This window comes from Mercenaria mercenaria, chromosome 13 (assembly GCF_021730395.1).
Source record: "Mercenaria mercenaria strain notata chromosome 13, MADL_Memer_1, whole genome shotgun sequence".
NCBI classification, from domain to species: domain Eukaryota; kingdom Metazoa; phylum Mollusca; class Bivalvia; order Venerida; family Veneridae; genus Mercenaria; species Mercenaria mercenaria.
The window spans coordinates 17,425,994-17,451,747 of record NC_069373.1 but is presented as its reverse complement, the minus strand read 5'-3'; the positions used below and the strand labels follow the sequence as shown (position 1 = coordinate 17,451,747).

Sequence of the window (25,754 nt, the reverse complement as noted above, 5' to 3'; positions counted from 1 at the left end):
AGTTTCGAAACTGGGTCACGTGCGGTCAAAAACTAGGTCAGTAGGTCTAAAAATAGAAAAACCTTGTGACCTCTCTAGAGGCCATATTTTTCATGAGATCTTCATGAAAATTAGTGAGAATGTTCACCTTGATGATATCTAGGTAAATTTAAAAAAAAAGGTTCACGTACCTTGGAAAACTAGGTCAATAGGTCAAATAATAGAAAAACCTTGTGACCTGTCTAGAGACCATACTTTTCAATGGATCTTCATGAAAATTAGACAGAATTTTTATCTTGATAATATCTAGGTCAAGTTCAAAACTTGGTCACATGAGCTCAAAAACTAGGTCTATATGTCAAATAGTAGAAAAAACGATGTAATACTCAAAACTGGGTCATGTGGGAAGAGGTGAGCGATTCAGGACCATCATGGTCCTCTTGTTTATGTATTTACGTTTTTAGCTCTGGCAGACACTTTAAAAGAGGAAGAGTGCCCCCATTTGAACCGATTTAGGAGAGGTCCTTTACAATGATGCTGCGTCCAAGTGTGATAAAAGATCAATCTTGACTTTTATGAGAAATTGTTCAATAGTATTTGGATTTTTAGCTCTAGTGGCCCTGAAAGGGGCCAAGTGCTCCCATTTGATCACATTTGCGAGAGGACCTTACAATGATGTTCAAGGCAAAGTTTGACAAAGATCCATATGGCAGTTCATAATTATGTTTTTTAAAGGCATGTCTATTTTTAGCCCTTAAAAAGGGCCAAATGCACCCATATGAATATGTTTGGGATTGCAAGATCCTATAGACAAAGTTTGATGATGATCCATCCAACAGATAATAAGAAGTAGCAGTTTCAAGATTCTTTTATTTTTAACTCTAGTGGACCCTAAAAGAGGCCAATAAACCCCATTTGAATAAATTTGGGAGAGGAATTTACTATGATGCTACACACCAAGTTGAATGAAGATCCATCCAGCGATTTGTAAGAAGTTCCTTAAAGATTGTTCTACTTTTAGCTTTGCAGCCCCTGAAAGCAACCAATCTAATCCATTTGAACAAACTTGACTGCCGTCTATACCAGGATGCTACTGACCAAGTTTGGTGTAATTCTGATGAGTACCGGTAGTTTCAGAGAAGATGTTTAAGTAAAATAGCTGACCCAGGACGACAGATAATCAGATCATCGGCCTGTACTAATAGCTCACCTTGGACAAAATTTCAGGTGAGCTGTAAAAATTGTTATAGTTTTCTTATAAATGAGCTTGCTAAGTTATATTTCACATCACATCAAGGCATGTTTTGGCTATACCATATCTGTGTTATCACTATAAACTCTGTCATGAAACAAATGAGGCCGGAGTACGTTTCAATATTTTATTTACATCAAAACAAAAAGGAAACACAGACATAATATTCTTATATAGCATCTCTATCTTTTGGTGGGTTTCTTTTCTGGTATTTCTTCCCCGACCTGTAAAATAAACAATGTTAATATTGTATTTAACATTAAGAACACAGCACGCTCTTTAACCATTAAAAGAACATTGTCAAATGGGGAAAAAAGACCCTTTATCACTCACTTCAGAGTTTGTTGCAGGTTTCATGACTTGATTTGTGTTCTTACACACTATAGATTGTTTATTAAAGGGTATTCTTGTTTGATTTGAAAACAGCTATGTTAAAACTGTTTATCATAAAGGTTACTGACTTTAAATAACGATTATCTTATCTTTCTGACAAAGCATTGTTCTGAACGAGTGTATATCAAAATCCCCTTGATCAAAATCCCCTCCACTGAAAAATGACTGGGTGTTACAAAATCCCCTTCACACATTTTCAGGGAGAATCATAATCCCCTCTGTGATTAACATTATAGATATATAGATATCAGTGCTCCAAATTATATTATGTGTGCTAAAGGCATTGTATTTACGTACTTTATGCAATAGACTTTTAAGTTGTGTATAGTTGTATTTGAACAATTATACAATGCCTTTAGCACACATAATATAATTTGGAGCACTGACATCTATATATCTATAATGTTAATCACAGAGGGGATTATGATATCCCCTGCAAAAGTATGAAGTGGATTTTGTAACACCCTGTCATTTTTCAGTGTGGGGGATTTTGATCAAGGGGATTTTGATTGTCTCCCGTTCTGAACAGTTCTGACTGAAAATATTTTCTTTAAGGGCAAAATAAACAAGAGGGCCATGAAGGCCCTGTATCGCTCACCTGACCTATTGACCTAAAGATCAAGATTAACATTCAGACCAAGTTTCATTAAAATATGGTCATAAATGTGGCCTCTTAAGTGTTAAATAGCTTTTCCTTTGATTTGATCCAGTGACCTAGTTTTTGACCCCACATGACCCAGATTCGAATCTGACCTGAAGATCATCAAGGTTAACATTCTGACTAAGTTTCATGAAGATACAGTCATAAATGTGGCCTCTAGAGTGTTAAAAAGCTTTTCCTTTGATTTGACCTAGTGACCTAGTTTTTGACCCCACCTGACCCAGATTTGAACTAGACCTATAGATCATCAAGAATAACATTCTGACCAAGTTTCATTAAGATATGGTCATAAATGTGGCCTCTACAGTGTAAACTAGCTTTTCCTTTGATCTGACCCGGTGACCTAGTTTTTAACAAGCTTTTCCTTTGATTTGACCTGGTGACCCAGTTATTGACCCTAGATGACCCAATATCGAACTCGTCCAAGATTTTATTGAGGGTAACATTCTGACCAAGTTTCATTAAGATTGGGCCAAAATTGTGACCTCTAGAGTGTTAACAAGTTTTTCCTTTGATCTGACCTGGTGACCTAGTTTTTGACCCCAGATGACCCAATATCGAACTCATCCAAGATTTTATTGAAGGTAACATTCTGACCAAGTTTCATTAAGATTGGGCCAAAATTGTGACCTCTAGAGTGTTAACAGTCAAATTGTTGACGAAAGACGAGTGACGCAGACGACTTACGGACGGATGCAGGGTGATCACAAAAGCTCACCTTTGAGCACTTTGTGCTCAGGTGAGCTAAACAAAAAAACAACTGTGCTTTGGGTACTTGACCAAAAAAAAAATGTGCAGATACTTCAGTCTTCCATCTCAGAACCATCGTATCCTGATCTGCCCTTTTTTCATCTAAGTTCACTTAGATATTATTTCTGTGAAATCATACCCAGTTCTGATCTCCACCTTTAGAGGAGATGATTTTTTAAACTTTTTCTATATACATGTAGCTATATAGGGAAAACTGGCCCAATTCCTAGTACAGTGTATCTTATGAGAGCCGTACAATTGCCCCCCAGGACACTTGCACCCAAATGAAAAAGTGGACCGCTGGACATTCGCCCCCAGCAAACATCGTGTGTACTATTTCAACTGGGGGCAATGTCCTGAGGTCAATTTTTTCATGGGGGCGGGGTGGGGCAAATATCCTGGGGAGTAAATGTCTACCTACATCCTGTATTTATAGATGGGTTACATAGCCTTTAGCATTTTTTAGAAAGAAAATCAACTAATGATCATTTCTGTGGAATCATATCAAATTCTGAATATTGATTTCTCAGGAAGATATTATAAACTTTTCTGTTTAAGAAGGTGAAAACTGACATGGACTGTGTCAACAGCCATACTATCTGTAATACGACTAGCCATTCTTAGATGAAATGTGGCATCTCTACATAAACATGCAGTCAAACAGTTAAAATAAACTACTACATAAAACAGATACAAGGAATCAGCACTTTTCCGGGACTAATATTAATGTACCCCAAAAATAGTCCCTAATAGTAACAAATTTCATTCTGACAATTTTTTATAAAGATCAAATGGAAAATGTGGTCACTAGAGTATTAACAAGGTTTATCTATGATTTGACACAGACACAGGGTGATGACAATAGTTCACCTTGAGCACTTTGTGCTGAGGTTAGCTAAAATGTTAAAACACTTCAGGAGAGAATCGAAATACAACGCAGTCTCCCTAGAACAAAGGTTGTTGTTCTGGACAGGTTAATTTTATAAGAAGTTGGCTATTGAAAAACAACCTTTCTGCTTGTGTAGAATTTTATCCTAAGCCATGTCATTAAAACAAGTTACACTGTAACAGAATAGTCAAACCTACTTTGGAAGCCACTGATGTTTAGTTGTGAAAGTTATAGCTGACAGTTCTGGTGTAGTTGGACCCGAGGGTCTGTACCGAGTCACATAGTCTCTAACAAGTTCATCCTTCAACACTGTCCCTTCCCCTGCCTTCTTCATGTCATACTCAATAGGCTGTAAAAAAAATCCCACAGTGACAGTTAAGAATAACAAGAGGACCATGATGGTCCTGAATCGCTCACCTATCCCCACATGACCCAGTGTTGAACTGAGTATGACGTCGTTATTTCTATTATTTGACATAGTGACCTAGTTTTTGAGCACATGTGACCTAGATATCATCAAGATAAAAAATTCTGACCAATTTTCATGAAGATCCATTGAAAAATATGACCTCTAGAAAGGTCACAAGGTTTTTCTATCATTTGACCTAACAACCTAATTTTTGAAGGCACGTGACCCACTTTTAAACTTGATCTAGATATCATCAAGGTGAACATTCTCACCAATTTTCATGAAGATCTCGTGAAAAATATGGCCTCTAGAGAGGTCACAAGGTTTTTCTATTTTTCGACCTACTGACCTAGTTTTTGACTGCACATGACCCAGTTACAAACTTGACCTAGATGTCATCAAGCTGAACATTCTCACCAATTTTCATGAAGATCCATTGAGAAATATGGCCTCTAGAGACATCACAAGGTTTTTCTATTTTTAGACCTACTGACCTAGTTTCTGAACGCACGTGACCCAGTTTTGAATTTGACCTAGATATCATCGAGGTGAACATTCTGACCAACTTTCATGAAGATCTCTTGAAAAATATGGCCTCTAAAGAGGTCACAAGGTTTTCCTATTTTTAGATCTACTGACCTAGTTATTGATCGCAAGTGACCAAGTTTCGAACTTGACCTAGATATCATCAAGATGAACATTCTGACCAATTGTCATAAAGATCCCATGAAAAATATGGCCTCTAGAGAGGTCACAAGGTTTTTCTATTTTTAGATCCTCTGACCTAGTTTTTGACCCCACGTGACCCAGTTTCGAACTTGACCTAGATATCATCAAGGTGAACATACTAACCAATTTTCATGAAGATCCATTGAGAAATATGGCCTCTAGAGTGGTCACAAGGTTTTTCTATTTTTAGACCTACTGACCTAGTTTTTGACCCCACGTGACCCAGTTTCGTACTTGACCTAGATATCATCAAGGTGAACATTCTGACCAATATTCATGAAGATCTAATAAAAAATATGGCCTCTAGAGAGGTCACAAGGTTTTTCTATTTTTAGATCTACTGACCTAGTTTTTGACCCCACATGACCCAGTTTCGAACTTGACCTAGATATCATCAAGGTGAACATTCTGAACAATTTTCATGAAGATCCATTGAAAAATATGGCCTCTAGAGAGGTCACAAGGTTTTTCTATTTTTAGACCTACTGACCTAGTTTTTGACCCCACGTGACCCAGTTTCGAACTTGACCTAGATATCATCAAGGTGAACATTCTCACCAATTTTCATGAAGATCTCATGAAAAATATGGCCTCTAAAGAGGTCACAAGGTTTTTCTATTTTTAGACCTACTGACCTAGTTTTTGACCGTACGTGACCCAGTTTCGAACTTGACCTAGATATTATCAAGTTGAACATTCTGACCCATTTTCATAAAGATCCCATGAAAAATGTGACCTCTAGAGTGGTCACAAGCAAAAGTTTACGGACGCACGCACGGACGACGGACGCTGCGCGATCACAAAAGCTCACCTTGTCACTTTGTGACAGGTGAGCTAAAAATTCATACTCTTTATGTGCACTTGAATGGTATGGTGTCAGAACAATACTTTAAGTTTAACAAACATCAACATAGTTGAAATTTTATATCTCAAATTCCAAGTGATTGGGCATTTTACTTCAAGAGATCCGAAATTCGACATATACTAATATTTTGTGAAAGTGTTTTCGGGATGTGACTTCAAAATGTCTTCAAGATAAACAGAATTTTGAGGTAAGTTAGTCTGAGATATCACATTTCAACTGTATGTTATGATTATAATATGAGCCGTGCCATGAGAAAATCAACATAGTGGCTTTGCGACCAGCATGGATCCAGACCAGCCTGCGCATCCGCACAGTCTGGTCAGGATCCATGCTGTTCGCTAAAGGTTTCACTAATTGCAATAGGCTTTGAAAGCGAACAGCATGGATCCTGACCAGACTGCGCGGATGCGCAGGCTGGTCTGGATCCATGCTGGTCGCAAAGCCACTATGTTGATTTTCTCATGGCGCAGCTCATATAATGATGAATAAAATGTTTTAATTTTTTATCTTTGGAACAGGGCATATTTTATTAATGTTAACTAAATAAATACCAGTCCATATCTTAGTATAATACCAATTCATAGGTGTTTACTGTAGATTTGCCAATATTCGTGATGGGTTTCCTTTCCCTGATATTTCCTAGCATTGCAGCTTGTTCATTCAAATGAGTATTTAGGGCTTGACCTTCACCCATAGCCTGCTTAATTTCTATAATGGACCGGTCCATCATTCAATTTGGGTAGTACCACTTACCATGTAAAGAGTTGATCATTGAAAATTTACTGACTGAATAGCGAACAGTGCAGACAATGATCAGACTATACGTATTTGCAAGCTGATCTTGGTCTGCACTGGTCGCAAAGGCCACTTGCCGCCAGCAGACTAAAGGTTAAAGACTGTCCTATTGCCTGAAGCAGGTAAAAGTGAAGTGTGGGCAGGCAAAACAAGAGCTGTAAGAGGACAGCAATGCTCGACTATTCAACAGCCTTGTCAATTGAATGAATAACAAAGTTGAAAAAGGGGCATAATTTTGTAAAAATGCAAAACAGCTTATAGAACCTGTACAGTGCTTATCAGCTCATGACAGTGGACTGGTGTGTGAAGTTTCAATCCATTCCCATTAGAAGGAACTGAGATAACATCTTACATATAAGAATTTAACCAAAAACTGCTAAGTTGAAAAAGGGGCATAATTTTGTAAAAATGCAAAGTAAAGTTATGGGACCTTCACAGTGCATGTTAGATCATGACAGTGAACAAGTGTGTAAAGTTTCAATCCATTCCCGTGGATACTGAGATACCAGCTTACATACAAAAACTTAACCAAAATCTCGTAAGTCGAAAAAGGGGCATAACTTTGTAAAAAAACAAAATAGAGTAATGGAACTTATGCAATGTAAGTCAGTTTATCACAGTGAATAAGTGTGTGAAGTTTCAATCCATTCCCACAAGACATTTTTGTACAAAACCTTAACCAAATCGGGACGCCGACGCACAGTCGAGCTAAAAAATATACTCAGTTGCCAATCAGGCAAGTGAATTATATGAAAGATCCCAAGAACTACCTCTCAGAAAATCATGTACTACTGTTTTTGTTGCTATACTGCATTGCCATATCTCATCACAAAATCATGTTACATTTGGGCAACCAAAATTTGGGGTTTTGGCAATTAAAATAAATTGAAGTTGCCCTGTGGGCAAGTGCTGTACAGAATTAAAGTCAAGTCCTGGTATTCAGTAGCTTGGTCACCAAAAGGGTCATTAATGATAGCTAAAAAAAATTTTAATCTACAATGTTTATTTGACAATCGTCTTTCAAATTTCACTGTAAATACTAGAGCTGCTTTTGAGAAAAGCGCATGTCTCCCTAATCTGCTTAACAATCTGAATAGTAAGTCCGTCTTTATATACTCACAGAAAATATACCTTTGATAGTTCTGCAGCAAGTGTTGGACTAAGGGGCCTGTCAGTAATTCAATGGCCATAATTCCGAAGTGCCTGGACCGATTTGGCTAGTTATTGAACTTGGCTGAGGACTTATTGGCAAACACACTTTGTTTAAGTTTGTTGAAGATCGGATGAGATTTGTGACAGACAGGAGTAAATCAATCTGTTTCCCACCACACAGTGGTGTGGTAAACATAACTAGTATCCATGGCTTGATGTATACCTTTGTATGTTCATATGGATGCTCTGGTTCTGGATGCCAACCAATCAGTGTACTTCCATCAGCTGACATACCAACTCTCGGTAATCTAAAAATATAATATCAACTCTGATAATAAAATTGGCAATTCTGTAAACAAAAGTCAGATAATACATACAAGATTAAGCCTATTTCTGAAGATTGTTAGACCAAATTCGTCAAAGATGAAAGATGTTATTGCCGATCACATCATAAACTTTTTATTCATGTGAACACCATGACTAGTCAACATATCCCTAGGGTCTGAAGTTACCGGTATTAGATACCTTTATGCAGGACTGGATAGTATTTATATCTTAACCTTTCTCCTGCTATATTTCTAAAATGGACTCATCCATCATTCAGTCTGGGTAATACCATTTATTATCCGAAAGGGTTTTCTCTGACTGAAAAGCGAATAGTGCAGACCATGATCAGACTGCATGGATGTGCAGGCTGATCTTGGTCTGCACTGGTCGCAAAGACCGAATCACTTGCCTAGAGCAGGCTAAAGGTTAATCTTAGTGAAAAAACTTAGGTTTGCCGGTTTGTTCTATTGTACTGTTACATTGCATAGTATTAAAGGGACTAACCCACACATTTTAGCCGTAAAATTATTTCTCTCAAAAATCCATAAAAAGTGAGTATTCTGAAAGAAACTAGTGGTACAAACTTGACACAAGATTTTTTCAAGATATTCTTATAAATTACCAAAAATATTGTGCGGAAGGTAGTAAACCATGCTTTTGAAAATAATGCAGAAAATTAACATTCTTCTTGCAGTTTTACCAATATCTTTCATTTTCACCCACTTCATCATTTTTCAGTGTCATATACATTTTAAGCACAAAATATCTCCCCAAACTGTGGGCGAGTAGCTTTAAAGTAAAGACTACTTTTCTTTTCAAATTGAAATCTCAGGAACGACCGTGACAGTTTTTTGCATCAACCTAGTACTCCTAACAAGTTTAAAAACTTATTAAATTTTAAAGGTCCTGAAAGAAATTTATAACAAGAACGACAATATGATCTACCTTATTAACTCAGATCTTCATAATATGGGTAAAATATGTAAGTATTCAGTTTGTACTTATATATATAAACTTAATATACCTCGCACTCTGTTCTGAATCATCTGAACTGCTTTTCGAGTGACAGCTTCTGTTTATAACAGCACCTGAAATAATGGCAACTTTTAGCTAAAAATAGATAATAAAACTGTACACAGGTATGCACATTACCAGCAATTCTAATACGCTTTTCTCTGTTAAAACACTCTCAGGCTAGAATGACGTCACCTTAATGTGCAGTGACGTCAATGTTTTTGTTGCGACCATGAAAGAGCGCTACTATACTTTATCTACTGTTTTAGATTAAGGGCATATTAGAATCGAAGTAATTTATAACAAAATCATGTTTTAACACTATTTATACACTCGGGCAGTAATACATCGTACAAATAATTTCATTCGGGCTGTGTCCTTGTGAAATTATTACGCCCAACGTAGAACCATCCATCATGCATAAATAGTGTTAAAACACTCTTTTGCTATAGTTATTTCTTAAGTAAAGGCATGTAAACAGAGATCAATACAAAAATATAATTTTTCTATTTAAATATCACATATTCTTAACAATTGGGCATGGAAGTGAGAAATTATAAGAAAACTGTTATTTTGGACACCACAGTGGATCTGTTAGGATTATTTTAATTCCAATAGTCTATATATGCTGCAAGACTCCCCCAGATGAGTATAAATGGCAGGACATGCATGCAAATGCAAGCAAAAAGGGGGAATATAATAACATTTGGCACAATGAGCTTAAACAGGAGAATAATCTAATTTAACAACATTTGTGTAATAGTAAACTTCTGTTCATAGAAAGGGGTCCATGTCTTGACTTTGACTCTGTAGAGCACTTGACCATAGGGCAACTTCCAACTATATTCTTACTTGTCCTAACCAAATTTTTGGTTGCCTAAAATGTAACATGAGATTAATTGATGAGAAATTGCAATGCAGTCTAGCAACAAAAAACCAGTAGGATATTTCTTGGGATCTTTCATTTAATTCACTTGTCTGACGGGCAACTCAGTATGATTTTTTGCCTGCCCATCCTCCACTTTTACCTGCCCCAGGCAATCATTAAGGTTGCCCCCTTGGGTTTACATACAAAATAGAATAACCGGTGATGGGTACAGTGACTACGAGTGAGCCTGAGACCTAGATTCCAATCTTAAGACTGTGTGACAGTGTGATAGTGAAAACCATACTTGATAGACCTGTATATTAGTGCTGCTTGTCTGGGACAGAACATGTAGTTTTTCAATAAATTACATTTCTTTAATTAGACAAACAACAGTATCTGTAGAGAAACTCTAAGTCTTGTGAAGAAAAACAAACAGGTTACATAATCGCAGAAATTGTGATGGGTTGTGCCACAATCTTCCGGATCAACTGGTATGTGTCTCCTCCCTGTGTGTATGTTGCACTGAGGCCCAAACGTATCACCTGACAGTATATATGCCAAGTCCAGTGAAACACACACCCATGGACAAGCCTTACAATTTTCATGGATAGACTTATATACAAAATCAAATTAAATGTTTGAGTCATATGCCGTATAGTTTTTCCTATACTTACTTTACATCTTGATTGGTTTCAGTATTATGTCACTCTGTTTGACCAAGCCCATGGGTTGTTTGGTTTCAGTGCCATAATAAAATTGTCATGCCAAGCCTTTTGATTGAAAAAGTGAACTATGCCAGTAATTAACTGGATGTAACTAATGTGCTAATTAGGGCTCAATGATAATCTGCTGAAACAATTAACAGTATTTTTATTTCATTTGATACACATGCCTTGATGTGAAATGACTTTATTTGTAAAATATTTAATAAAATAAAATATGTTATTTGGGATATAATAATATGGATATAGGAAAGATATGGACCTTCACTTTGTCTTTGAGGTAAGAATATTCAAATATAACAAGTCCATATAATTTATTTACACACTGTTTAATTACCTAAATAATTATGACCTAATTGACAATTAAATTGAATAAATTTAACATAATGATCATATATACCAGTAACATATAATATAATATTTTGATCATATCAAAACAAAAACAGTAACCCACTATATATCATATATATGTGGTACATACATGTAAGGTGTCCAAAGTGGTACATAAGGTGCTGGTACATAAAGGGACTGGCACATAAAATGACACATTCCTTTGCATCAGAAATTAAACTAAATTCTCATGTTATTATTACTCATGATGATAGTGTCAGAAAATCTAAACCAATTTGGGCTGAATAAGCCATGGTCCGAGTCAGCCTGTATTTAATATCAGCACATGAGCAATCCCCACCTACCAAGAAGACATGTCATACTAAATGACCATATATGGTTCTCATATCAGTAAAATGCTCTAAAGTAGTGAAAATCAGGTCTGAATATTTCACAGTATATATCAAATAAAGAAGGAAGTGATTTGTAGTGATAGGCTGATTACGGAGTATAGTCGAATGACGGCTAGAATAATTTTCAGGGCGACATTTGACAAAATAATGTTTCTTATGAACAATCATCAGCAGACCTAGCGGTGCCGAATTACCGTTATAGATATGTAAAAAAGGAAACAATTTATTCTTATTCTGTCGTATTCTTACGAGTTGAAAATTCGCGGTATTAGATGGAATCTGTCTTATTCGGGTCTCTTTGTGTAACTTTTTTTTTATGATTCAAGCGTCCCGCTTAAAGTTTCCAATACTGAATAATAATGTGCATTCTAGTAGTGTTTGAAGAACAAAATCATCGCCAGTTTAATTTTTAATGTAGAAAAGCCAGTATTTACAAAAAAATGCCAATGCAAAACGAATCCAGACACACTGGCATAACAAAATTTATTTATATACACAATTTTATGACATGTCATAGCCCCCAGTGGTTTGCATAGTTACAAGCTTTGCATGCGCGAGGTCAAGAGTTCGAATCCCCTCACATGCATTTTTTTGTGCTTTAAGCCCAGTATGTTTGTCACAAATTTTGGAGCAGAAATCATTAAAGTGTATAGTTTACCAATGTTCTGTCTGTAAATTTTGAACAAAACTTTTGAGTTTCAAATTCAAAGGCATGGAAAAGCATGTGTTGCTTATCTCCCTTTCACAGCCCTAGACAGTTAGGAGTTTGGTAAACTTATAGGATTTCGACCAACAGAGTTTATGTTCTTGATAAAATTCTGGTCAAGAACTTCTTAGAATGAATTTGAAATAAGAATTTATCATGTCAATGGTTGTTTGCCATTCTCCCACACAAGAGGTTTACCGTAGCTAATTAGTGGGACAAAATTTGTCCTAAAAGATGTCATTTGACAAAATAAATGACATTTAAAAGAATTGCAATAGTCTGTGTTTAGGCTAACAGGTTTATGTAAGTTCAAAAGTTTAATTGTTGGAAGAATATTAGATATCTACATTGAAAATTTAAATCACTATTTTCTAATATCCAGCCGAAAAGAGACAAATTTCTATTTAAAGATGTTTTTCACAATTATTTCTAGCGGATAGATTTTTCTATAACTTTGCATATTTATAAATTGATGTATCACAAGTTAAAATAAACAAGAGGGTCATGATGACCCTGAATCGCTCACCTGAGTAATATGAGACACATGTTTAAAATGCAAAACTGATGCTAAAATATTAGAAAGTAGGTCAGTAGGTCACATTCATGGTCACTGAAAGTCAGTTTTAAGATCGGTGTGCAAAACTGTACATGTCATCCAAATTTCAAGACTGTATCTTAAAGAAAGGTCAGTAGGTCAAGGTCATGGTCAAGTGACTTCTAATCACTTGGAATCATCAGGTAATTACAATTAAACAATCTAGGAAATATGATCTGATAATTTTTTAAGTATTTATTCCTACATAACTCGTATAACAATTGACCCCCAGAGCAGGGCCTCTTTTCACCCCAGGGGCATAATTTGAACAATCTTGTTAGAGATCCACTAGGCAATGCTACATACCAAGTATCAAAGGCCTAGGCCTTGAACTTTCAGACTAGAAGATTTTTTTTCCCTATATAAGGGATTAAGTCTATGTTAAATTTGTGACCTCCAGGGCAGGGCCTCTTTTCACCCAGGGGCATAATTTGAATAATTTTGGTAGAGGACCACAAGGCAATGCAACATACCAAATATCAAAAGCCTAGGCCTTGCAGTTTAAGGCAAGAAGATTTCTAAAGTTTTTTCCTATATAAGTCTATGTAAAATTTGAGACCACCCGTGGCTGGGCCTCTTTTCACCCCTGAGGCATAATTTTAACAATTTTGGTAAAGACAAAAGGTAATGCAACATACCAAATATCAAAGGCCTAAGTCTTGTGGTTCTAGACAAGAAGATTTTTAAACTTTTTTCCTATATAAGTCTATGTAAAACTTGTGACCCCTGGGGAGGGGCCTCTTTTCATCCCAGGGGCATAATTTTAACAATTTTGATAGAGGACCATAAGATGATGTCACATGCCAAATATCAAGGCACTATGCCTTGCTGTTTTGGACAAGAAGATTTTTGAAGTTTTTCCTTTCGGTTGCCATGGCAACCAGAGTTCTGCATGGAATTCAATTCTTTGAATAATTTTGAAAGGGGGCCACCCAAGGATCATTCCTGTGAAGTTTAGTGTAATTCTGCTCAGTGGTTTTCAAGAAGAAGATTTTTTTAGAAAATGTTGACAGACACACGACGGACGACGGACATAGAGCGGTCACAAAAGCTCACCATGAGCCTTTGGCTCATGTGAGCTAAAAATAACAAGAGCACCGCCTTGCGGGTGCTGACGCTCATCTGATTTTTTTGTATAATAGAAATATTGTCCTACCCATGATTTTCTAAGTGTAAAAAGGGCCATCATTCTTGCAAAAAGCAGGATAGAGTTATGTTTCTTGATGTACAGGGTCCGCTTATGATGGTGAAAAACTGTTGCAAGTTTTAAAGCAACAGCTTTGATAGTTTATGAGACAAGAGGGCCATGATGGCCCTATATCGCTCACCTGAGTAGAGTTGCTTGCTTGAACAAATTTCTTAGCTAAAGCTTTAAGATCTAGGCCTTCTGGTTTATTTTTAGCAAATTTATGAAGATTTCCCTATGTACAATCAAGTAACCCCTGGGACTGGATCAATTTGACCCTGGGGGTCAAGATTTGAACAAATTTTGTAGAGGTCCACTAGGCAATGCTACATGTCAAATATCTAAGCTCTAGGCCTTCTGGTTTATTTTTAGAAAATTTTGAAGATTTTCCTATGTACAATCAAGTAACCCCATGGGACGGGGTCAATTTGATCCCGGGGGTCATGATTTGAACAAATTTTGTAGAAGTCTAATAGGCAATGCTACATATCAAATATCTAAGATTTTCCTATATAAAATCAAGTGACCCCTGGGGCGGGGGTCAATTTTGACCCCGGGGTTCATGATTTGAACAAATTTTGTAGAGGTCCACTAGGCAATGCTACATGTCAAACATCTAAGCTCTAGGCCTTCTGGTTTATTTTTAGAAAATCTTGAAGATTTTTCTATGTACAATCAAGTAACCCCATGGGACGGGGGTCAATTTGACCCCGGGGGTCATGATTTGAATAAATATTGTAGAGGTCCACTAGGCAATGCTACATGTCAAATATCTAAGCTCTAGGCATTCTGGTTTATTTTTAGAAAATTTTGAAGATTTTTCTATGTACAATCAAGTAACCCCATGGGACGGGGTCAGTTTGACCCCGGGGGTCATGATTTGAATTTTTTTTGTAGAAGTCTATTAGGCAATGCTACATGTCAAATATCTAAGATCTAGGCCTACTGGTTTATTTTTAGAAAAATTTTTGAAGATTTTCCTATATAAAATTAAGTGATCTCTGAAGCGGGGTCAATTTTGACCCCGGGGGTCATGATTTGAACAAATGTTGTAGAGGTCCACTAGGCAATGCTACATGTCAAATATCTAAGCTCTAGGCCTTCTGGTTTATTTTTTATTTTTTTTTTGAAGATTTTCCTATAGAAATCTATGTAAAATCAAGTGACCCCTGGGGCGGGGTCAATTTTTATCCCGGGGTCATGATTTGAACAATTTTAGTAGAGGTCCACTAGGCAATGCTACATGTCAAATAACTAAGCTCTAGGGCTTCTGGTTTCTGAGAAGAAGATTTTTTAAGATTTTCCTATGTAAAATCAAGTGACCCCTGGGGCGGGACAATTTTGACCCCGGGGTCATGATTTGAACAAACTTGGTAGAGGTCCACTAGGCAATGCTTCACACCAAATATCTAAAGTTTTTCCTTTCGGTTGCCATGGCAACCAGAGTTCTGCATGGAATTCAATTCTTTGAACAATTTTTAAAGAAGACCATCCAAGGAACATCCTTGTGAAGTTTCATCAAAATTGGCCTGTTGGTTTAGGAGGAGATGTTGTTTAAAGGAAAGTGTGGACGGACGACGGACGGACGGACGGACGCCGGACGGTGAGCAATCACAATACCTCACCCTGAGCACTTTGTGCTCAGGTGAGCTAAAAAGCTGACTTAAACACTAAAGTTGCTAATGAGAAAAGCGCATGTCTCCCACAACTGCCTAATCATCTAAATAACAAGTCAGTTTTTATATACTGTTTACTCACTACAAATATGCCTTGGAAGAGTAAAAAGGCTGATTTTGGGCAATTCAAGGGCCATAATTCTGGAGTGCCTCGGGCGATTTGGCTAGTTAATGAACCTGGTCGAAGAGTTATGGTAAAAAACATTTGGTTTAAGTTTGGTGAAGATCGGGTGAGAAATGTTCGACTTATAGCGTGGACGAGAATAAAAAGGCCAATTTTCGGTAATTCAAGGGCCATAATTCCAAAGTACCTGGGCCGATTTGGCTAGTTATCGAACTTGGCCGCGGACCTATGGTCAAACACATTTTGTTAAAGTTTGGTGATGCTCGGATGAGAAATGTTCGAGTTAGAGCGCAGACAAGAGTAAAAAGGCAAATTTTCGGTAACTCAAGGGCCATAACTCCGAAGTGCCTGGACCAATTTGGCTCATCGAACTTGCCCTACTAGAGCGCATGCACATTCATCAAGTCAAAAGGACTCCTATACTACTCAGACTGCATGCGCATTCCTGGAGCCAAAAGGACCCCTATACTAATGCCAAAAGGACCCCTATACTACTCATGACTACTCACGAGTAGTATAGGGGTCCTTTTGGCTCCAGGAATGCGCCTAAAATCTGAGCATTTTTCGGTAATTCAAAGGCCATAATTCCAAAGTGCCTAGGCCGATTTGGCTAGTTATCGAACATGGCTGAGCACTTATTGGCAGACAAATTTTGTTGAAGTTTGGTGAAGATCAAATGAGAAAAGTTCGACTTAGAGTGTGGACAAGCTTTGTGACAGACACACACACACACACACAGACTGGAGTAAATCAATATGTCTCCCACACCACTGTGTGGTGGGAGACATAATAATACTCAACCAAGAAAACTGATTTTCCAAAAGTCCAAAAGGGCCAATAATTATTGCAAAAAGCAGGATGGAGTTATGTTTCTTGATGTACAGGGTCAGCTTATGATGGTGTACAAGTGGTGCAAGTTTCAAAGCAATAGCTTTGATAGTTTAAGGGGAAAAGTTGACCTAAACATAAAACTTAACCAAGAAATCTGATATTTTCTAAGTCCAAAAGGGGCCATAAATCTTGCAAAAAGCAGGATGGAGTTATGTTTCTTGCTGTACAGAGTCAGCTTATGATGGTGAACAAGTGTTGCAAGTTTTAAAGCAATTATAGCTTTGATAGTTAAGGAGAAAAGCTGACCTAAACATAAAACTTAACCAAGGAAACTGATTTTCTAAGCCCAAAAGGGGCAATAATTCTTGCAAAAAGCGGGATGGAGTTATGTTTCTTGATGTATTGGGTCAGCTTATGATGGTTAACAAGTGTTGCAAGTTTCAAAGCAATAGCTTTGATAGTTTAGAAGAAAAGTTGACCTAAACATAAAGCTTAACCAAGAAATCTGATATTTTCTAAGTACAAAAGAGTTATGTTTCTTGCTGTACAGGGTCAGCTTATGATGGTGAACAAGTGTTGCAAGTTTCAAGGTTGTACTTCCTTCGACTACTTCTCTCATAAAACACCATCACTTTTAAAGGTAAACGGGTGAAACACAATATAGGGAGCATTTAGAATATCACATTGTTATACATGGTTTTCATAAATTTCCTAACCCTTTATTGCAATTTAACATTAAATTTTACACTTTATAACACTAAATATGAAGAAGTTCTGTGCCAAATTTTATTGATCTAGCTCAAATAGCTTTTAAGCAGTGGCAAAAAACGCATCTAAAAATCGTCATTTTTGAAGGGTTATGTTGTTGCACTTAGAATTTTCCGTATTTTTCAAATAAAATAATGATATGATATTATATATTTCCATGTAAATGTGTGTTATCAGCATAAAGACAATTTTTTAAGGATTATTTTGGTGTTTGATTTGTCATAATCGGATGAAAATTGTTGAAGCTGTCGAGAAAAATAAGAAATGGGTAAGATGTTATGCAGTTTTTCACTGAAATTCCTTCCTTTTGTTATAATAAATAATTGCAATGTTAACATTATTTTTTCTTTAATATTTTGGTCCAGAATCATTTCTCTGTTGTAACTAACAGTACTTAAAGAAAAAAAATTAAAATCATGTATTTCTGAAATTTAATTGTATGAATCTTTAAAACTGAAAATCAGGTTTTTATGAAAAGATGTAGAGTCCGTAACCACTTGTATTTTGTAGATTTATAAGGTATTATGAGAGTCTTTATTGATTTTTTCTTATCAAATTTAACTGTTGGCATTAAATTTTTATGCTATTTCCTTTATCGTTAACTACATTTTTGCTGTAGCACCACTAATATGGTTACGGACACTACAAAAACCCTGTAGTGTCCGTAACCTGTCTTTCAATGGTGTAAATAAACATTTTTTAAAATTTTATTTATAGTTATTCTTATGAAAGTAATAACTGATTTCACAAGTTAATTAATTAACTTTATTTTTCATCAACTTGTTGATGTTGCAACCACATTGTAAAACCCTTATTGCGGCATCTTTATACACAGCATCATTTTCTGTTGCTGCAGCATGACATTGAAAGATGTCATAGCAAACATGGAAGCAACAAGAGATAAAGAATCACATTTTTTTTTTCAATATGGAAGGTTCACTGATGACAAATTTAACAAAGTCTATTAATAATTTCACTACAAAAGGTAAATTTTGTCTATTTAATAATGCTACTTGAAACTGTAGTGTCCGTAACCAGAGCTGAAAAAATTAAAATTTGCATCTTTTTACAGAAAAATGAAAAATTATCATTTCAAAGTTTATTATTATTGAGAAAAAAACAATTATATGTATTTGTTGACAAATATTTTCAGATATAAAAATATAGATACAGTTCAAAAGTGCTAAAAATCATGTTTATCATCTAAAAAGGAAGTTTTCAGATTTTGTTGTTCTGTTTTCTTTTTCATTGGTTTTAATTTGTCAAGTTGTATATTTTTGTTTGAAGAATATCAAATTTAAATACTTTTTCCATTCAGATATCATTTTAACATTATACCAAATAATTCATGAGTGGGTTTAATGTTTTTAACATAATCTAATGCAAAACCATTCTTGAGGCATTTTTTGTAGTGTCTGTAACCAATTACTGGTATCTATCAATATTTAGGATTTTTTTGAAAATTAATCACTTTCCCTTTAATCTAAGTCATTTTGTTTCAACAAAGACAGAATTTTTGTTGATTTTTCATTAAGTTTTCATCATTAAAGGCGTATGCTAGAATTCCCTGTATATGAGATGGGTGAAAATTTTCCCAATAACAGAATTTCTTTAAACTTTGGATATTGAAGGACAATCATCTAAGAAACAAAAAAATGCAATAAAAATCATAGGTCACCGGATTCGAAAAAGAGTTATCTGCCCTTGAAAACGTCATTTTCGCATCAAATTCTAGCATACGTCCTTAAGACTAAAATTGAAGATGTCAGATGATTTGAAATATACATGTTCTTTAGCAACAAAGTAATATCCAACAATATGTTTCTTTTTTCAGTATCTATACATTGTACCTTTCCCAGTCCTATTTTTGCCTTGCATTATGTATTTCCATGTGTTTGTCCTACAAAACAGTAAAAATAGTTCAAGTTTATCATAAATTTGAAGCTTTATTATACAAAATGTACCACTTGTAGTGTCCGTGACCAGCAAAAATATGTATTTTATCAGCCTTTAAAAATTACATTTCCGATGCAAGTACCAGCAAACCACTTAAGTTGCTTATACTTCAAGCACTCTACTATGTAGAAAAATACTTTTTTAGCCAAAATTAAGAACTTATTTTTTCACCTCCAGGTGCAACACTACTGTTCCCTATATTGTGTTTCACCCGAAAATACGCACGACTATGATGTCAGTATATACGATATTTTTTTAGCCCAAGTACGCTGCATTTATTATTAGACAATTATGCACTTTCAGTGGCAAATCGTGAAATATGCTTACAGTGGTTATCGCTTGCTGTGCGATTGAGTTGTGCACAAAATATTGCGATTAACTCCTTTAACTGGTTTCTATGATCATAACTAATTGATTAACCTTGGAACAACTGATACGTTGTATTAGACCTTCCTGGATTAACCGTATAACAGAAATATTTTAGTTATAATTAATTCTCCTCATTTTGTACTGTAGAAGACGCATTTCTTCTTTTTAATAAAATATATAAAAAAAATTGCCAAATTGAGTTTTAATTCTGTTGTAGTCTAAGAATCATAACAAACTGATATTACATTCAGAAATTATGAATTATCATTAATGCAAACAATTGACATTGTGTTAATAACTTAAAAGAACACCAAACTTCATAAAAAGAATCTGTAATATCAGGTATTGCCATTAATTTATGATAACACAACTTCTTTTATTCTTATGGGGCACTGTTGGTTTATCAAGAGAACTCTGCGTTTTAGATAGCAACTAAATTCACACTGGTTTCCTATTAATTGTGATGTCCATTTTCTCTTTACAAAGACAAGTTTTAAAAGTTTTTAAGTTTGCTATTAAGTATAAATACTGACATTATTACTGTCACGTCTGACTTGATGTTGCACCCACATAATCTAAATGCACTGATATCATGAGGTTGAATGTGCCGTATGTATTTTAAAACTATTTGTTACGTGTACATGAACTGAAAAGAAACCTTGCATTCCCGGATTCAGAAAATTGTATTAGAGAAACAAATCAACAGCAAAGACATGATCGTTGGGGCCCATAGTGCCAACTGTATATACTAGACTAGTGGCCTTTGGTGCATTTCTGGACTAGATTCTGTGCACCCGATTCTTCCGTCATCAGTCTAGTCTTGACACATTTGAAGAAATGATTTGATCTTGTTCATTTAAACCAAACATTTCAAAACATTTGCCTTTGTTCATAATTGGCTACAGGCTTACTGTCAAAACATGAAATACCAAAAAGAAAAATGAATGTAGAAATTAGATTCTGTATGACTAGGTAGGTTTTTCAGTTGGAAGTGGCTATTCTTAAGGTCCCGTAGGAACAGCCTCGCAGGCTTTTCTTACGGCTCTCACGTAAGAATAGTGAAAAGCCTGCCGGTGGCTATTCCTACGGCTCTCCGTAATTTATCCAAAGTGCAAAATACTTATTTTTAAACCGATATTTGTCAGAAAACGACTGTTGGTTGTACAGACGTAGAAGTAAATACATAGCTTATTAATAGCAGAGTTACCGGCGCCGCTAGAGTCGCATTACGGTTAAACGTGTGAAAAACAGAACAAATAAAACTATGTATAGAACTACTATCGAGTTGAAAATTTGTGGTACTATTTTGGAATCGGTGTTGTTCGGGTTTCTTCCAGCACACAATGCTCATAGTAATTAATCAGTAAGACGTCAGTAGACACTTGTTGTTTACGGTTGACAAAAGCGTTTCGCTTACTGCTTTGAACATTGAATAAAAATGTAAATGAGCGTCTGATAATAAGAATTTAGTGCTAAATACATATTCAACGAAGAAAAAAAGATAAAATACAATATTTTCAATGCGAAACGATTTTCATCACGCTTCCATAACTGAATTTTATTATATATACTTATATTTGTGTTGATGATGTCATACTTCCACATTGGTGCAGTGGTTAGCGAGTTCGCATAGAAAACTAAAGGTTGGGAGTTCGATTCTCACCAGAGGCATTTTTTTTTATTTCATTTTTTTTTTTCATTTATTTATTTATTATGAGTTTTGAAAGCATTGTAAAAAATAAAGTCATTCATGTGAAATTTAACAAGTGTTTTGTTAGTGATGTCAGGTTCCAATGTACTGTCTGTAGATAAAACTTATTTTTAAAAAAGGTTTTGGGATCAAAATATACAGGCATTGAACTGTGAAAAGCACATAATGCTCTTCTCCCCATTCACATATATTTCATCCACAAGCTTAAAAATCACTGACCAGAGTTTATTACTAGGAAAAAAACTATTGCCTATGAATTATCAATAAACATCAAAAAGGTTCTTACTACCATTCCTATTCTATACCAGTACTACTGGTTAATCTTTTAGCACTACTGTAGTGACAAAAGATTAACCATAAAAATGCCAGACTGTTAACTAAGCAGTTCAGTAAATAAAATAGGAGTTTTGGGGAATTTCGGCAAACAGTGATTTTCTCTGGGTAAAATTCTCATCACTAACTTTTAAAGATGGCTCGTCTTTTAGATTTTAAACAAGCTTTGTACATGTTAATTATTAATGATTTTCATTCTCCCATACCAGACGTCTATCATAGCAGTATTTTTGCCTTAAAGTTGGGCACATTCCTCCTTTTAAAAAGAACCGTAACTTCCTTATTTTTTAGTTCCTATATAGCATATTTGTAGAGTTTTCGCATGTCAAGATTTAATCTTGATGCATTCTAAGACATTCATTCAGAAATCATGAATTATCACCAATTCTTAAAATTTTAATAGATCTTAATGAACATAAACTTCCTAAAACGGATCCATAATTCCAGGTAATTCCAGCAGCACTCCTTTAATTTTCAAGGGGCACTGGTGATTTTTCAAGGGAGCTCTGCCTTCTAGGTAGCACCTAAATTCATATTATTGAAACACTAATAAATAGTATTTTCAACTAAACCAGTTAGAGATTGATTGATCTATGTTTCCTGTATATTATACAAATTTTTCACAACAGTATAAATCTCTTACAAATCTAAACATGTTTGTTGCTCTTTAAATTAGTTGACGTTTGTCACACATCAGCTTGACATGTTTGCATCAATTTTGACCAGCCATTTTATTTGTAACACAAAAACCAAGTGTGATTACATTTCATTTCCGAAAGACAGTGGCTAGTGAACAGTCACCGGTGCAGCAGACCTGAGGTCTAGTGTACCGTCATTTTTGTTATATATAAAATATAGCCTTTCTTTGAAGTATAATTATAACATCTTGTCACCAGTAATATGTATGACCATTATTAAAAGAATAAAGTAAGATAAAACTTGATTTACCTTCCAATTTACCGATTTACCTCAGTCTTCACTCTTCGGCAACATTATTTCAGATTCACTATCTCATGATCAGAGCTGCCACCACAAAAGACAAACACGCCAAATCCAATCATTAAATAATTTTAACAAGCAATCCAACAATGCCTACATTTGTAGACCTTCATTCATTGTCTTAATTTAATCTTTATTGCCTTTCACAGTTTTAATCATGGATTTCGTGAGATGCAGCTATTGTAATCAATAATATAACAAATATTAAAATTATAAACAGTTTTCACCGTGCATGTACATTATAAAATATTTGCTTGCAAGATATCAATATTTCCGAATTTACTGTCCCACGACATAATAAATCTGAAATTAAGATCAATTTCAATTTTGATATGTACACTTACATATATATCCAAATACAGACAATAATTATTTTTATTTATTCGACTTAAATTGACAAAAATATATGGTATTCATGAAAATTTTAAAAAAATCAAACAAATTCATTCTGTCATTCGGAAATATCTTAGAAAATGACAACTACTGACGTCGCCGATGAACGAAGATCAGCGCTTGAGATAAAGCCATAAATTAACAAGTAAGTCAAGGTTTATCTTACTTCATTCTTTTCATTTTGTTCTTGCTTATTACTGGTGAAAATATCTTTCAATTAAACTCTGCATAAAGGCTATATTTTATATATATTAAAAATGACGGTGCACTAGACCTCGGGTCTGCTGCACCGGTGACGGTGCACTAGACCACGGGTCTGCTGCACCGGTGACGGTTCACTAGCCACTGCCTTTCCGAAATCGGTTGAAAACATATCAGTTGAATGACTTCAGTACTGCAATGTATTGTAATACAAAACAGCCGTAGGAATAGCCACCGGCGGGCTTTTCACTCCTCTTACGGGAGAGCCGTAAGAATAGCCCGTGAGACTATAATAGTTTCCTACGGGACCGTAAGAATAGCCACTTCCTTTCCAGCTAGGCAGGGCCTAATTTCATATTAAACATTATGAAAATAAATAACATTCAACCGATTATTTTTCTGATACATCGCATCGGTTTGCCAACCGATTCCACGTCACTAGTGATTTGGTAAAATGTAACCTTGACTGGCAGAAATTATTCATCGCGCAAACTAAATACTTCCCAATTTACCACTACATTTCATTCAAAAAGCAGACATCCCAACTCTCCCGATCCGATCGGGTTTCTCCCGATTCTGGTTGTAAAACCCGACCACCCCGATCAGAAGTCTCAATCTCCCGATTAAAAAAAACAACAACAAAACAACATAAACAACAATAAAAAAGCAAAAATTATGAAATAATCCACTTCTTTGCGCCTATCTGATACTGTATCACTGCTGAGTCTGTAAACAACACCTTTCGGAAACACCTTTCGGATATTTTCGCACCTTATTCTACCCCTGCTGATTATTGTTTATTACACGATTCAGCAAAGCCAGGTGTTGATTAATGTGTCACAATTGAAATTAAAATCCAGACATTAGATATCTAATTAAATTCAATCAAATTTAGATTAGAAATTATACTGGCTTTACCTTTTTCTATAACTTTTTGAAATCGAAAGTAGATGGTCGCCGAGTCAACCTGCTAGGTTTTAAAAAACATTTCTCTTAAAATCATTTTGATAAGGGGAAATGTCATGGTAAATTTTAATATCACTTACCATCAAATGCTGTTAAACTGTCTTTGCATCATAACAATTTGTCAAACACATCCTTTTAACTGGAGATTTAGGCAAATCTACGAAAGTGTAACAATACCCGGACATTCAATTTTGGATAACAGGATTTTGATCAGTAAAAGTATTTGAGCGAGGGGTTTTAAATACTGGTTGCCAGGGATGAGAATCAAACAGTAAATTTTCTATTGCTTGAACTTTTATTCTTTTAGCTATATACATTTTGTTTTAACAGTTCTAACAGCTGCACTGTTTGTCATGTAAAATTCACCTGGGGAGTCTTCTTTCCAACAAAAGAAATAAAAGTGCAGGTTTAATTCTCAGTGGTGTTTTGAATTTAGACATACTGCTTAAAGTGCCATAACTATTTAATTTTGCACGGAAGGCTTCGTGTATTATTGTTCCAAAACATTAAAAATGCATGAATAATAAGATATAGACAAGTGAATTTTTAAGACTAGTGATTTTATAAGGGCAAATAAGTTTATATTATCATTAGATTTGTTAAAAGCTTCGTTATCATGAACATAATTACCGCGGTATAAAATCTCCCACTTGAACACCTCAATCTCCCACTTTGGAAAGCAAAAACTCCCATTTGGCATTCAGAAAAAGTTGGGATGTCTGAAAAAGAAGTTTATCTTTTGACAGGCATATTAATACAGACTACTTATTCGTAGATGAAGAAACTTTACTAACATCTATGCGCTACTGATGCTCTAGAATAGCTTTGAGCTGTCCGAAGTACTATTTTCATGGAGGCCGCCATATTTGGTGTTGTTGTTAAGGTCCAAAACCACTAAGATAATTATCTATAGGTCACACACAAGTAAATAGTATTCCCTATATATTCTATATACAACAGACTTTTTTTAAAGAGCTACAAAACATAGCTAGACCCATTTTAGAGAATAAATCCTTACCTCATTTTTAAGAATTATGATCAAACTGATAATATGAAATTAGGTGATACCAAAAAGGCAGAGCCCCCTTAAAAATTAAAGGAGTGGTGTTAAAATTGTCGTTAAGGAAGTTTATGTTCTATTAGATCTATTAAAATTATAAGTATTAATGATAATTCATGATTTCTGAATGCATGTTTTAGACTGCATCAAATTTAAATCTTCATATTCTGTAGGCCCTATATAATTAAAAGAAAGTTTGATATAGATTAAAATCTGCACCAAGATAAAGGGGAAAAAAACGTATTTGAATAATTTCTGTTATTCTTATTAAAACGTACTGCATCCACAATTTTACAAAAATTATTATCATACTGGAAACCAGTCACAAATGA

The 25,754-nt window shown here is 35.2% G+C and overlaps 1 protein-coding gene across 1 annotated transcript; it reads right to left on the bottom strand.

Annotated features, from left to right (window-relative positions):
* Positions 1-1,344: 1,344 nt before the first annotated feature.
* Positions 1,345-25,252, bottom strand: LOC123529756 (28S ribosomal protein L42, mitochondrial-like). The gene is made up of 5 exons (XM_045310273.2): positions 25,157-25,252; positions 9,226-9,289; positions 8,098-8,182; positions 4,122-4,273; positions 1,345-1,455 (listed from the first exon to the last, which is right to left on the bottom strand). Exons 1-5 carry the CDS (start codon positions 25,224-25,226, stop codon positions 1,401-1,403), a joined length of 426 nt encoding a protein of 141 aa, XP_045166208.1. The 5' UTR covers positions 25,227-25,252; the 3' UTR covers positions 1,345-1,400.
* Between the last annotated feature and the right edge of the window lie 502 nt (positions 25,253-25,754).